The 15,580-nt window shown below is 36.8% G+C and overlaps 2 protein-coding genes across 2 annotated transcripts in view; both read right to left on the bottom strand.

Moving 5' to 3' along the window:
• The window catches only part of ADGRV1 (adhesion G protein-coupled receptor V1), a 718,949-nt gene that overhangs the window by 322,283 nt on the left and 381,086 nt on the right, over positions 1-15,580 (bottom strand). The window lies entirely within an intron of this gene.
• Positions 9,869-15,580, bottom strand: part of LOC138158975 (cytochrome b-c1 complex subunit Rieske, mitochondrial-like) — a 14,555-nt gene continuing 8,843 nt past the window's right edge. The window contains exons 2-3 of the mRNA XM_069085341.1: positions 10,653-10,779; positions 9,869-10,570 (exon numbers count right to left, since the gene is read on the bottom strand). Of these exons, the coding sequence (XP_068941442.1) occupies positions 10,029-10,570; positions 10,653-10,779 (669 nt within the window). The 3' untranslated portion in view covers positions 9,869-10,028. The remainder of the gene's footprint in view (positions 10,571-10,652; positions 10,780-15,580) is intronic.

Below are 15,580 nucleotides of genomic sequence, written 5' to 3'. Positions count from 1 at the left end.
GTTTAGCTAAGTTACTACATTTAACATGTCCACAAATGTTGCTGCATCTGTCATAGGATCATAGATTGAGATCTAGATCTAAGAAGAGCCTCAGAGGCCGTATGGAACAATCCCATCTTTGGAGGAAACGGAGATACAAGAGGTTAAGTGACTTGCCCAAAGTTACAGAGGAAGCATGCATCAGAAAGGGGTGTAAACAATGTTATGCTGGTAAATGTTTACAACTGGCTGTTCAGGAAAAGGAAAAAAAAAACAGACACAACATACTTTTTAAAGTTTATTTGCATTATTGATATTTTCTCTCTTAATTCTAGATAATTAATGAAACAATAAATTAAGCCCTAATTTGTAGTGAGCATCAATTTCCACGTTATAAATGCCACACTGAAAATTTAACAATCAGATCTCTGATGCAGGTTCACTCTGGCTCCAGCACACCCCTGGATGTCAGTGCCATTTCTACTCTACTATATTCTATTGGGTAGATTAGTTACTGCACAAACATGATCAATCCTTGTCCTGAAGGAGTTTATTTTCTACTCAGCACTATCCAATGGCATTTGAATCACAGCCACTATTTATCTTACTTCTGAAATGAATAATACTTAGTCAATTGGCAAATATTTATTCATTGTAATTAAGTAAATTAAGTACCAATACCCCCTATTATTAGAAGTCCTCCATAATCTAAAATTGTTTTATTTCTTCAGCCTTATCACATGCAAATTCCCTCCACATAAACTGTATTCCTGTCAAATTGGATTACTTACAGCATATGAATATAGATACATGGATACCTTATGTCTCCCCATCCACAGCCCTAAATACCTTTGGTAACTTTATGCGCTTCCCTGCCTTTGCTTTCATGAATCCCTAACCTCCTTTAAAGCCGAGCTGAAAGCTACCTCATTCATTCATTACTTCTTCCTTCAAGCACATAGCTACCTCTTTGCACCTGATACCCTCTGTCAAGCTCTCTTTGTTTTCTTGACTAGAAGACACTATTGTCCAAGCAGCCCGTCAGTGCTTAGGGACCATGAAAGGATGTTTCCTTAGAATATCTTGTAAGCACATAGGGGAAGCAGGAAGGTTATCCTACAATGTACATTGGAAGCTCATAATTCAAATTTCTGCCACTGTTTACATGCATAGGTGATCTATTTTATGAAATAATGAGGACTCAAGAGGCATTACCTTTGGGTGTTTTTGAAGCAAAACAAGAATTTCATAATACCAGCCAGCTGTGTTTTGAAAGTCAAGTTTTATGATCTTGTCTTTTCTATCTTGAGTCTCCCAGGGAACATAGTAGTGAGCTTAACAGAAGGCAGTATCACAACTACAATAATTATACCTAGAGCAAGTTTTAAAATATTTAAATAATGACTTCTGAGTTCCATAATTGCCGTGTCCAGTGGTTGATCAAGCTCAGTACTTTCCTGTTAATGTTTGTTCCCTCTTGATCAGAACATGACCCACCTGTCCAGGAGGGAAATTTTTCACCTTATATGTCTCTAGGTAGGTGTGATGACCTGTTGTTCTGTGTCTATCTGTTCATGGCAGGACAAAGTCAGGGAATATATCTGACTTGGTCACATGCCCAGAAAAAGTAGCTCATCCTTAAATAGCTAATGAGAAGGACCAGAGAATAGATTTCATCCTCACCAGATGTTTTGAGAGAGGTAGGCCATACTAGTACAGATATTCACAGGAAATGGATAGATAATACACCTCCACCAGTTGAATATGATTGAATCTTGAGTACACATAAAGTTATAATAATTCACATTTATATAATGTTCTATAGCCATAAAACGTTTTTTACACATTATCTCATTCTCATAGGAACAGAGGATTTAAAGCTGGAAAGGGACCTAAAAGGCCATCTAATCCAATCCCTTCATTTTACAGATGAGAAAACTAAAGCTGATAAAGGATAAATAATTTGCTCATGGTCACACAAATATAAGTGGCAGACTTGAGATTTAAATTTATGTCCTCTGACCCCAAATCCAATATATGTTCCATTATACCATCCACAACTAACCATTGAGATTGGTCATACAAGAACTATTATCATCTTTGTTTTACTTATGGAAAACTAGCTGAGAAAGGTTTAAGTACCATAGCCAAGATTATAAGGCTATTAGTTATAAGGTTATTATTACAGTAAGGGACAGACCTAAAGTAGAACTTGAGTCTCTGACTCCAAATTATACTTGATTATATTAATATATAAATTGCTGCTGTGAGTAACAATCATAGAGTTCTACCACAAAGATGAGTTTTGTTGCATCAACCAAACTACATTTTGCAACCTCAATCTAATTCCTTTCCTGCTTATAAATATTTAAATGGAGATAATATTCAAGACTAATATATTTCCTAATTTGTTCTTAATGAATGTATTTCCTCTCTCTATCCCCAGGAGTCAAGACTTCTATCTCCCTTCCCTCAGCTCCCACCTCCCATCCCACCCAAATCCACCTATGTGCCCACTGAACTGCCCCACACTCCACCCAATCTGCTTCACATATAACATACTTGTACAAAAGAAACTTTTATGAAATAACCATGAGAAAACCAATATTCACCAACCAAACTATTCTGTATGGAATGAAATAATAATGCATGTTATAAATCAGGTTTCTATGTTTTAAAGATTTAATGAAGATGCAATCACCTGTTTTTGCCTTTTTAAAACTTTGAAACTGATAATTCCAGCTAGTAACATTTATTTTATAGAAATAGTCAAGACCAAATACTTGTTATTACATAATTCTTATTATTTTGATTTCAAATACGATATGGAAAAATAATTTAGGCTTTATGGTAAGCAAAAAATATTGCTTTAAAATCAAATTGCTTCAAATGACACAAAATAAAAATTTTATTTTAGGTAATATCAGATTTTAAAATGTTTGCCACTGGGATTTCAAATTATCTTAAAATTCTTTATAAATGTGCATGTAGATTGAATTGATCTATAGGGGCCAAAAACTTATGGAGACTCCAGGGACACAGTATCTTAGTTATGAGGCACATCAGAGACAATGAACTTCCTGGTTTCTTCTGGTCATATGATAGTTCAGTGGTGAAGGATATGAACTCTATGAAATGAAAAATCAGTCCCTTCATTGGCTGTTAGCTAGCAGTAAGGGACAGACCTAAAGTAGAACTTGACTGTCTGACTCCAAATTCAATGCTCTTTCCATTATACTTGCTTGTATTAATACACAAACAGGCAAACTGCCTCTATTGCAGTTCTACCTCAAAGATGAATTTTATTGAGTCAGCCCAACTATCTTTTACAACCTCAATCTATTTCCTTTGCTGATCGTAAATATTTAAATGAAATTAGCACTTGAGACTAAAAGATTTCCTAATCCACAGACCTTTAAAAAGGACTGATGGTACTTTATTTTGCTTTGACTCTCCCATCTAGCAAGCAGTATGCTCTGCCTCTGGGCTCCCCATGAAAGGGTGGGGAGATGAATAGTGAGTGCTCCCACATGGAATGTGCTCTGAACCACAAGATCTCGTACCGAGTCCTTACCTGCCTTTTCTGCTTTGTATTTCCTTTCTTGTAGCTAAGTTACTGAATCTTGTAAAAAAAAAAAAAAACCTTACTCGGTAGATGCTTGTGAGTTTTTGTGTTTGAAAATTTCTTTTGTGGGTATAAAATAAATGCCCATCTTATATTTTTATTGTAAGCCCTATCCAACTCATATTATATATTAAATACTCTTCTACTCTCTCTTTTGGGAAAACTCCAGACTCAATTTAAATTTAAAAACATAATTTGTCTCTGGAGAACCAGTGTAATCAATGGGAGTGCGGAAAAAAAGGAAGCCTAGCTCCTCTTTCATTAGAGGCCAAGATCTTGGATGGAAGAACCCTGTCAGACCTCAAGCCAAGTTCCAGAGCAGATGGGACCCTTAGCGGTGAAGATACTGAATTCAGTAGCCCAGCCCATGTGGACTCAGCAGCAGTTCCTCAATGCTAGAACCAAAAAGAAGTAACTAGGGTATAATGGACCGAAAACTGACCCAAGAGCCAGGAATACAAGAGTTTGAGTCCCATCTAAGAAATATATTGGGTGTGTAACCAGGAACAAATCACCTAACCTTTTTAGGATTATTAAGTCTTATAGAAGTTTCTGACATATATTAATAAAGAGAATCTCCTCTTTTAGGAGTTCACTATATCAGTGAAATCCTGATCCCTAGTACTCTCCTATCTCTCCTGTTGAGAGAAATGCTGAAAAGAATAGATTCTCATATTACCCATTTACAGAGGGGAAATGTAGAGCAACTTGTTCAGGGTAATGAAGCAGGTCTTTCTGAAACAGAAAGAAACTGAATTCAAGATTTCTGATTACTAATCACTAACCTCACCAGAAGAATCTTTTTTTCCTCCATGACACTATATCCTCTAGAAAAAAAACTCACCTTTTCAAAATATTTCTACCATTCATTACCAAATTCTTTGCACATTAAAACCATAATCTACTATACAAATATAACTCATTAGTAACATCATAATTATTACTATTATTACTAATGATGATGGATAACTGTTAAAAGTTAGAAATTCATAGTACATCCTTCCTGAAAGGCAATATGGAATGCTTTGCTGATGCAATGGTCAGTTTTTTCTCTTTATCCTTTATTACAAGGGATGATTTATTGGGAAGGGGTAGGAATATTCCTGTTTCATCATTCAAGTTACTGATGAAAATGTGAGTGAAGCTATGGTAAGATGAGATACTGGCACTACTGCCAGATAAAACCACAAGAAAGAGGAATATTTGTTGAAATACTTTTTTTTGAGGGGGAGATGGTTGTTGGAAGGGAAACACTTTCTAAGTCTGTATCCCTAGCATCATCAAACAATGTCTCCTATAAGATACTCATAAGACTAGGTTCTCTTATTACTAGTTTATAGATGGGAAGTGTGTAGCAACTTGTTCAGGGTAAAAGAAGCAAGTCTGAAACAGAAAGAAACTGAATTCAAGATTTCTGATTACTAATCACCAATTTAACCATGGACTCTTTTCCCCCCATAACACTAGATCCTCCAGAAACACACACACACACACACACTCTCTCTCTCCTTTTCCAAATATTTCTACCATTCTTTATCAAATTTTCTAACTATTATTTTAAAACCATAATGTGATATGCAAATGTGAGATATTATAAAGAATAACACCATAATTATAAGTCCAAAAGGCCTAGGACAAGTCCCAACACTTAAAAAATGAAATAGCTGGAGGATCCATGTGATGGAACCATGAAAACACAAATATTCCTGACATCAACAAGGGTCGCTATGGTACAACTCAAACTTATATCCTTTATTAGGAATTCTATTTAGTTCTAATATATACAGGAATATTCACTTGTATTGACAAGGTGTATTATGGAATAGTGAAAAGAATGCTGGCCGTGGAGTCAGGAGACCTCTAAGATGACTTCCATAAACTCTGTGACTTTAGTGATCCCTCCTTGTTTACTAGCTATGTAATGATAGGAAAATAATTTATCTTCATAGTCTGAATTTACCCCTTGGTAAAATATACCTCACAGGGCAGTGGTGAGGAAATCACTTCACAAAACTTGAAGCAATTTATTTATTAAAATAATTTGTTTTTTAAAAACTACTTGTGAAATGAACTATATATTTTCATTGATAATATTCATTGATAGACACAATTTCAATGAATATTACTTTTTCTTTTAGTTTTGATCTCAAATTGGTAGTAGTTCTTAATCTTTAGGTCTCTTTTTTCCCTAAGTAATTAGTACACGAATATGATAACCAATGCTTAAATGAACTAGTGGAGCTATTCAGAGGAGTCTCCACAGTAAATTATTTTACAAAGTATAGAATATTTTTGTACATTGAACAATTATCCCTTAATTATTTTACAGACAGCTAGAAAGATAGAATATTTATTAAGCTCTTACTATGAACTAGGTATTGTGCTAAGCACTGAGTAGACAAAAGTAGACAAGGCTGTCCCTGCCCTCAAGGAGTTTACACTGTAATGAAGGAAGACAACATATAAAGGAGTGTTAGAAGGGGGCAGAGGGAAAAGGGCAGTAACATGTTGAAAAGCAAGCCTGGGAAGTGATGTGAAGGTTTTTGACCTGGCAAGATAAAGTTCACTTATACAAGCCATATGATCCACAGAAAGAGTCCAGGGTTCTGGTATTAGGGAAATGAAGATGATGGACCTAGAACAGAAGGCACAATGTAGAAGGAGACTTTATGTTTGCATATTGGGTCATTTTAGGGGCAACTTACGCTATATATACTCAGATGTTTAAAAAACATTTTGGTTAGTGGTACTGAGGTTGTTAATGATGAGTATGCAGAAGTAAAGACTGGGCCTAATATATAATCAGGAAATGCAGCATTATCTCCTTTGAAGCAGTTGGTGGCCCAGCATCAGGAAATCCAGAAGACTTGAATTCACAATTTAATCTTGATCTCTTGCTAGCTATGTGACTAAGGGCAAATCACTTAACCTATGTTTGCCTCAGTTTCCTCAACTGTAAAATGGGGATGATAATAATAGCATAACCTCCCAGGATTGCTATGAGGTTCAAATTAGGTATTATCTGTAAAAAAACAAACAAACATGCTTAGTACAGTATCTAGCACATAGGAACTGATATGTAAATGATTTTCCTTTTCCCCTTCCCTTCCTTTCCTCTCCCTTTTTGTTCCAAAACTCTTGCCAGTGGATTATAAAGCTGTAATCAAAAACAACGCCATTTTAAAGCATTTTTCACTTTGGTAGGCAGAAGATACCATCACTCATAGGTTCTTACAAAAGTTTTTAAGTACAAGAATATCAAATACACATTTATGGAGTCCCTGGCTGACTGAGAATACAAAAGAGGCAATAGGAACAGTGCCACCATTTTGCTTTGTATTGGATTTCTAGCTGTAGGAAAAGGTCCAGGAAAATTATCAACCTTAACTTGACTTTGTATCTCCAAAAACAATTACTTTCCCCATTTTGCAAAATTAGTGTGGATGCTTGCAGAAAGACAGGTATTTATAAAAATGAGTGAGTCCAAGTGTCATTGACAAGGAAAGACAATCTGAGGGGCGGCCAGGTGGTATAGCAAGTAAGAGCACTGGCTCCAGTGTTGAGAAGACCTGGAGATCGAATCCCGGGCTCAGACACTTAGCAGCCACCCAGAAACACCTGGCCGTGTAAACTTGAGCAAGTTACTTAACCCCAATTGCTTAGGGGCGGCCAGGTGGCTCAGCGAGTAAGAGCACCGGCTCCAGTGTCGGGATGACCTGGATCAAATCCAGGCTCAGATACTCAGCACCACACCCAGAAATAATAACTGGCCGTGTAACCTTCAGCAAGTTACTTAACCCCAATTGCTTAAAAAAAAAAAAAGAAAGACAATCTGGTTCCTGAAGGTCATAAAAATAATAGAGTAAGTTATGTCCAATAAGTCGTTTTTGAAAAAAGTCAGGAATGTTAATTTAAAAAAGAAAAGTAATCAACCTTTAAAAATCATCTGTTTTCCTATAGTCTTTACAGAATAATAGCTTTTCTTTTTCTTTTAAAACTTAAAGTAATGCTCACAGAGAGCATTTTTTTGATCCTGGTTTCTTGAAATGACAGGTCCTACTAAGCTGGAAAGGCTTTAAGGTAACTGATTGTGAGCCTGTGAACCTTTATACAGAAAGGTTCATTAGCTTGCCAACAAAATGATGAATTTTTCAGAAACAGTAAATCATGAAACGTGATTGAGCTGTGTGCTATGCTGGTAGAGGGAACATGAAGAACAATGTTATAGTGATTAGAGCAGTGGGTGTGGAATCCACAAAGACAAGGGCTTGATTCTCACCTATTGTGCTTATGAGACATGTGACTATTAACAAGCAATCAACCACTTTCAATCTGTTTTCTTATCCAGTAAAATGGGGAGATAATATCTATAAAACCTACCTCACAGGGTTGTGATCATTAAATGAGATTGCAGGTAACATACTTTAAAAACCCACATATGTATGTATTATATATGTAAGTGTGTGTTGTGTCTACTATTGTTACCCATGGTTTCAAGATTCTGAATATGTCAAAATATCAAAGTTCATATTTTTAAAAATACAAATTATTAACATAAGTAAACAGTATGCACATTTCTAGAAATTCTCTGAAACAGAGAAGGGAGTGAAGAGTGAGTTGGAAAGGGTTCAGTGGGAATGTTTATATCTTTCCTTCTGAACTATTGGTTCTATACATAGGCCTTTAAGAGTTATATAAATAGAAAGTGAAATCTTTGGGATGTGAAAAAAATTCTAATTAAAGACTATTTTGACAGTATGGGAATCTGAAGAACTTTTATTTACAGCATTTTTCTAAAAGGCTATGAATAGTTCTTTCTCTTTTTTCAAGATGGAAGACAAAAATGACCAAGAGGGAGATGGAAAAGGTCAAAAAAGAAACAAACAACAAAAAAGAAGATGTGGCAGAAAATGTGGTCAAGAACACTAGGAAGCACTGCATTTGGAACCTTGTTCCAGCCCTAATGATTGGTAGATATTCCTGATCAGAAATGTATTCCTGGTGAGCCATGTACAAGTGGATGTATGCTGCATCTAGAACCCAGGTTAAAAGGAAAAACAAAGAGAAAGTATCTGCTACTACCTCAAAGCCAGTAGGTGGTGACAAGAATGAAGGTACCCAAGTGGTAAAGATTCACAAAATGCCTAGATATTACCCTACTGAGGATGTACCTAGAAGGGTGTTTTTTGTTGTTAGTTCATTTTTCAGTTGTGTCCAACTTTTTATTACCCCATTTGGGGTTTTCTTGGAAGAGATATTTGAATGGTTTGCTATATCCTTCTCCACCTCATTTGATGGATGAGGAAACTGAAGCAAACAAGATTATGTGACTTGCCCAGAGTCACAGAGCTAGATTTGAACTCAGGAAGCTGAATCTTCCTGATTCTAAGCCCAGTACTCTGTCCACTGAGCCACCCAGCTACTCCTAGAAAGTTCTTAAGTCATGGCAAAAAGCCCTACAGATAGCATGTAAGGTGATTTGGAGCTAACATCACCCCTGGCACAAGTCTAATCATGCTTACTTGCCACCACAGAGGCAAGGAAATACTTCTAAAGCAGCTTGCTTAATGGCTTGCTACTGATGCCTGACTTCTGACCATTAACTGTGTTCCTCCACGGAAGCCCCAACAGAAATTTGTTATTGCCACCTCTACCAAGCTGAACCTTCTGGATGTAAAGATTTCAAATCATCTTACTGATGCTTACCTAAAGAAGAAACTAGGTAAATCTAGATGCTAAAAAGGAGACTTTTAACACAGAAAAACAGAAATATAAGATTATGGAGAAGCATAAGACTGATTAGAAAACAGAAAATTCTCAGATCCTATCCAAAATCAAGAAAGTTCCTCAGCTCTGAGGCTAGCTGATACTCCCATGGAACCTATCTTCACAAAATGGTGTTTTAAATGCCTTGCTAAGGATTCTTATTAAAATATCTGGAATAGTAGGTAAACAAATAAAAAGGCATGGATAGAATGTTATTTTTAAAATTAATATGGTAGTGTCAGTCTTGGATGTTGAGAAATTCCTGTCACTTTTCTCATTTAGATAACTAAAGTTAATGTACATATTAACTGGTAAGAAAAAAAAGTTTCCTAAAAAAAGACTGCTTCATACTACCTTAAATTTAAAAGAATTATGTGGGTATTGAAATCCCATAAAAATTTTTGCTTTCCATATAAAGAGGGAAAGGGTTCCATTCAACTTGCTTAGAAAATTATGCAGAAAAAAACATAAAAAGTAAAAATCATTTGTTTTTTTAAAATATTCAGTATTTAATTCAGATCAATGTGTTTCAATACATTATCAGAAATACTTAAATCTTTCACACTAACCAATTTGAAATATATTAGAACATCTCTCAAGAATTTCTGAATTTACATGAAACAAATCTGTAGGGAACTTGTGACTTGAGTCCAGTGCTTTAACCAACTATGACTAGATCATCCCTGGTGAATTCATATGCTGGAACCTCAAGGTTGAGTGGTGCAGGCCCTTTTCTGATTCTTCCAGATGCATCATAGTGTGACCCATGACAAGGACAGTAATAACCACCCAAGTCACCTGCATTTGCAATGGGTACACAACCAAGATGGGTGCAGACACCTATCAGTATGACCCATTCAGGCTTCTTTACGCGGTCTAAATCATGTTGTGGGTCTCTCAACTGTGACACATCCATGGTAGATTCTTGTTCCATTTCCTTTTGGGTTCTATGACATACAAACAGAGGCCTTCCTCTCCATTTCAAAGCTATGTTCTTGCCTTCAGGAATATCTGAAAGCTTGATTTCAATTTTCGACACGGCCAATACATCAGCAGCCGCACTCATGCTGGAGACAAATTGGGAGACGGCATTCTTGGCAGCATATGCAACACCTACAGTTGTAGTTGCAGTTGTCAAATAGGAGAAGCCTTTTCTACTTTCACTGCTATCTTTTGAAGGTTTTTTGCTATCTAACACATCTGCTGGATGATAGGCAGAGAAGTCAGGAACTCTGATGTCTGTATGGGAGTAACGAATGGATGCAGGAGAGAAGAGGCTGACTTTGACGACGAGCTGCCGGCGGGCGGCCTGCCCGGCCAGAGATTCCTGGCACAGGAGGGACCACTTCGCATCCAACACGGGAGGCTCCAGGACCACCAAGGCCTGCACTAGGACGACCTTCCCGGAGCTGCACAGGTGCCAGGAAGTGGCCGTGCGCATGGCGTCATCACGCCAACCGTAAAAAGCATTTGTAATGTAGTTTAGGTTGCTAGTCTAATTTTCATAACTTTTAGCATATTTACAATATCATCCACAATGAATATGTAAAGCACTTGAAATGGAAGCAGGATTTCTGAATTATATAATTTCCAAGTTATTTATTTATCCTTAAATTTTCAGGGTAAAAAAAAAGAAAAAAGTCTACCCTCCTAATTTCTCTTCCTACCACATCCACCCATCTCCTGACCAAAAATTAAAAGTAGAGCAGGGAACACGGCAGTACTTTTGACTTTAAGAGCAGAGTTAAGGAGGAGGTTTGCTTCAGGGTCAGTATCTCCTCTTCCCCACAACTCTCCTGAGGTGAGTGATACTCTTACGATGCATGCTCTGCAGGGACACTCACTGCCATCATCTGCTTTCAGATATTCCTGAAGGCAAGAACATAGCTTTGAAATGGAGAGGAAGGCCTCTGTTTGTATGTCATAGAACCCAAAAGGAAATGGAACAAGAATCTGCCATGGATGTGTCACAGTTGAGAGACCCACAACATGATTTAGTTTTTGCAGTTTGGACGCCTTCCTTAAGGGCTTACCTTGCTCCTTGGAGAGTAGAGGAGAGAGAGTCAAGGAAACCCATAAAACCATAAATTTTCAGTAGTATCTGAGGCTCAGGTAACTCGGTGGTACAGTGATTAGAGTGCCAGGCCTTGAATTAGCAAGACCTGAGTTCAAAATCAGGTTCAGATACTTAGTAGTTGTGGAACCCTGGCCAAGTCACTTACCCTTACCCTCCATCTGTCTCTGTTTTCTCCTCTGTAAAACTGGGATAATAATAGTACCTACTTTCCAGGATCACTGTGAGAATGAAATAAGCTAATATTTGTAAAGGGATTAGCAGAGTTCCTGGCACATAGTAGGCACCTATATAAATGTTAGCTATTACTAATATTATTATTTTGCAATTAAAACAATTGCGAATTGTTGGCCTACAGGATATCTCCACCTACTCAGCATTGTAACAAACTCAGCTTGCTCAAAATCAAATACATCTTCTCTCTATTCCCAGCTGACTCCATCAATGCTGTCAGCATTCTCCTAGTCACTTAGGTTAGAATTTTCACACTTTTAAAAAACCCTTCCCTTTCAGCTCCTACATCCATCCAAACAAACAAATGAATGAATGCATGAATGAATAAACAGCATTTATACGGTGCATTAAGGTTTCTAAAATGCTTTGTAAATATCTCATTTTATCCTCACAACAGCTTTGGGAGGTACGTGTCCATTATACAGATGAGAAAACTGAGAAAGACAGAGATTAAATGACTTGGTCAGAGTCACACAGCAAGCAAATGTCAGAGGTCAAATCTGAACTCAGGTTCTCCTAAATCCATGACCAGCTCTAATTTACTGTAAACCTATTTGTTCAGAGTCACAGTTCTTTCAATTATTCCTTCAAATATCTCTGTTTTCCTTTCCATTCCTACCATCACCACACTAGTTCAGTAATCACTTTAAATCTAAATACTGTAATAACCTTCTAATTGATCTCTCTTTATTCTAACCTATTTATAGAGACAATATACTCCTCCAGATGAGTCTATCTAAAATACTATGTGCTAACAGAAGGCCTAGAGATCAGGGGAGACCTGCAATCTCTCCAAAGTGCCTCTAATTCATGATACAAGCACACATTTTTAGCAGTCAGCTCAAGATCCAGCCAAACAGCACCATTACTACTTTACCCTAACCTTCCTAGGGTTTGTTCACATATATGTGCATGTGCGTGTGCATGTATGTTATGGGGAAAGAACTGCAGAATTTCTTCTCTTAACCATTTCCTTCTTTCCTTCCTAATACCAACACAATAACTTTTCAGCCATTCAAAAGAAGATTCACAACAAAGTACAAGAAGAATTATTCTTGTGGCTAGGGAGCAGATGAAACTGTTAACAGATGAACAGTATCAAAAACAATAAAAGCTTTTTAAAGGTTTTTTTTTAGTCCTAAGTACCAAAAACTGGACTTATTATGTTATAGACGAATGACTGACTCATACTATTGATTAATTTCCTGCAAAGCCTGGCCTCTGTATTCACTCAGTACTATTTCCTTTGCTGAAGATTTGGCTGGTCAACCTGATGGGTTTCAGCCTACCAGGATATGCTTATCTGAGTATGAATTTTAAATGCAAGAGGAGTGAGGAACAATGGACTTCATACACTTCATATATCATCAACTTGGTTAACGTGTTGATGAATTTTCCTGAACTACTCTTTTCTCCTCTTTTGATTCCTGCTTATAAGGGTTGGCTCTCTGGATAGGGAAAGGAAGGGGGAATAAAGATTATATATAAAAAAGGTTTTGTTATTGTATTATTCTTGTGCTTCTTTTCATTAGTCCCAATGAGTTCATTGAAATCTTCCCAGGTCTCTCTGAAACCATTTTCTTCATCATTTTTTTTTTTTACCGCAAAATAATACTTCATTATATTCATTTTAGAATAATTTGCTCAGCCATTCCCCAACTGACTGATACCTCCTTGAGTTCCAGTTTGTTTTTTGTTTTGTTTTTTTTGTTTGTTTGTTTTTGCCACCACAGAAAGAACTGCTACATGTATTTTTGTACAAATGGGTTTTTCTCCTCTTTCTCTGATCTCTTTATAGCACTTATCTCCCAGGGATGTTGTTAAGGACAAAATGAGATAGAATTTGTAAAACATAGCACAGTACCTGGCAGATAGTAAGTGCTTAGTGCGTGTTAAAACTTAAAAAAAAAAAATTCTTTGGCATAGACTTAGTATTTGTGTCATTGAGTCAAAGAGTAAGCACAGTTTAGTAACTTCTGGGAAACAGTTCCAAATTATTTTCCAGAATGACTGGACCAATTCACTCTGCATCAATGTGCCCTGAAGACCCTCCAAAATTTGCCTTTTTTTTTTTTGGTCAACTTTTCCAATATGACGGGTATAAGGTAGGATATGAGATGTAACCTGAACCCAAAGTCCATCAGTAAGAGACTCTCTACTCAGTGTTAGAGAAGAATGCCATGCAGCTGAGGGAGTGGCAGGGCAGAGTTGGTGAGAGTGAGAGTGAGAGAGAGGAGGGAGATCTGGGCTTTTCTGGCTTACAATATCAAAAGAGAAGATGTGTAAAGATGTGTAATTTCTTTCTTTCTTTTTTTTTTTGCTTTTTGGAGGGGGAATGTAGGGCAATTGGGGTTAAGTGACTCACCCAAGGTCACACGGCTAGTAAGTGTTAAGTATCTGAGGTTAGATCTGAACTCAGTTCCTCCTGACTCCAGGGACGGTGCTCTATTCACTGTACCACCTAGCCACCCCAAAGATATATAATTTCAATCTCTCTTCAAGTCACTGAAGGAAGAGAAAAAAGACTCTGGGAAGAATTTGAAATGAGTGGAGCTGGCCATCCCTACCATGTCCCTATCCCCAACTTTCTATACTAGAGACTGGAGAATTTGCTCCTTGGGTGAAATCTTGCACTCTCTTTCTCTCAGTTGAGTTGAGATATGTTGCTCTCCATGGGAGAGCTACTTTATCTGTATTGCCTAGTATATATATTCTTACAGGTACACTTTCTCTGATTTCTGTTTTGCTATTAACTTGGATAAATGAGTTTCTTTGCTCTTTGCTATGTGTGTTTATTGTGGAATTGCTATTTCATGGGAAAAAAGTCAAGTCTTAGATATAAAACTTGACAACCCTCCCTTTCTGGATTAAGATCAAATGTGATAATATTTGTAAAGCACTTAGCACATAGTAAACAATATATAAAAGTTAGCTATTGTTATTAAGAAATACCCATCAGTTTACCTTGAACCTAAAATTTATATCCCTAGATAAGCAGAGAGATATAATTCCAACTGAGTACCCCCTCTCTCTGGGGAGAGCAGAGTGGCCAGCCTCAGGCTGCCAACTTGCTGTTTCCTTTCCTGTCAGGAACCAAAATCTTCCTTAGATAAGGGTGAGCATAAAAGTCTTGCAATGCCTGTACTTGCCTCAATGTGAGCCACATTGAGACAGCTATATATTACATAGAGTTGCTTACAATTACCTTGAGTTACATTAATTTGCATTTTTCTACTTATTAGGATTTTGGAACTCTTTTCACATACCTATTGACAGCTTGTATTTCTTTTCCCCTAGAAACTACCTATTTATGACCTTTGATCACTTATCAATTGGAAAATGGCTCATATTCTTGTTAATTTGATTCATTTCCCTTTGTATTTTGGATATGAGACCTTTATCAGAGAAATTTCATCAATACTTTTTCTTCAATTAATAGCTTCCCTTCTAATTTTAGTTGAATTGGGTCTGTTTGTTCACAATTGATCCCCTCTCTCTCTTTTACTTGGTCACATAGCTCCAACTCCTTCAACAAATTTAACTTTATCCACCTCTGATATCATTGTCTTCACCAGTCATTTTCTATTGGTATTTACCAAATTGCCTTCCACTGGTTCCATTGATAGGTAGTTGAGAATACGTACGTATATGTGCACAAATACAAATATATGTGTGTATGTATACACATAGAAAGGAAGAAAGAGAAAGAAAAAAGGAAAGAAACAAAGAAAGAAAGAGGAAGGAAAGAAGGAAGAAAGAGAAAGGAAGGGAGGAAGGAAGGAAGAAAGGAAGAAAGAAAAAGAAAAAGGAAAGAAAAAAAGAAAGAAACCAAGAAAGAGGAAGGAAGAAAGGAAAGAAGGAAGGAAGGAAGGAAGGAAGGAAGGAAGGAAGGAAGGAAGGAA

The sequence above is a fragment of the Petaurus breviceps genome, unplaced genomic scaffold (assembly GCF_028583685.1).
Source record: "Petaurus breviceps papuanus isolate PSGF00001 unplaced genomic scaffold, PetGlider_PUasm1.0 175, whole genome shotgun sequence".
NCBI classification, from domain to species: Eukaryota; Metazoa; Chordata; class Mammalia; order Diprotodontia; family Petauridae; genus Petaurus; species Petaurus breviceps.
The sequence above is the reverse complement of the archived record's forward strand: the minus strand, read 5'-3'. Positions and strand labels throughout refer to the sequence as shown.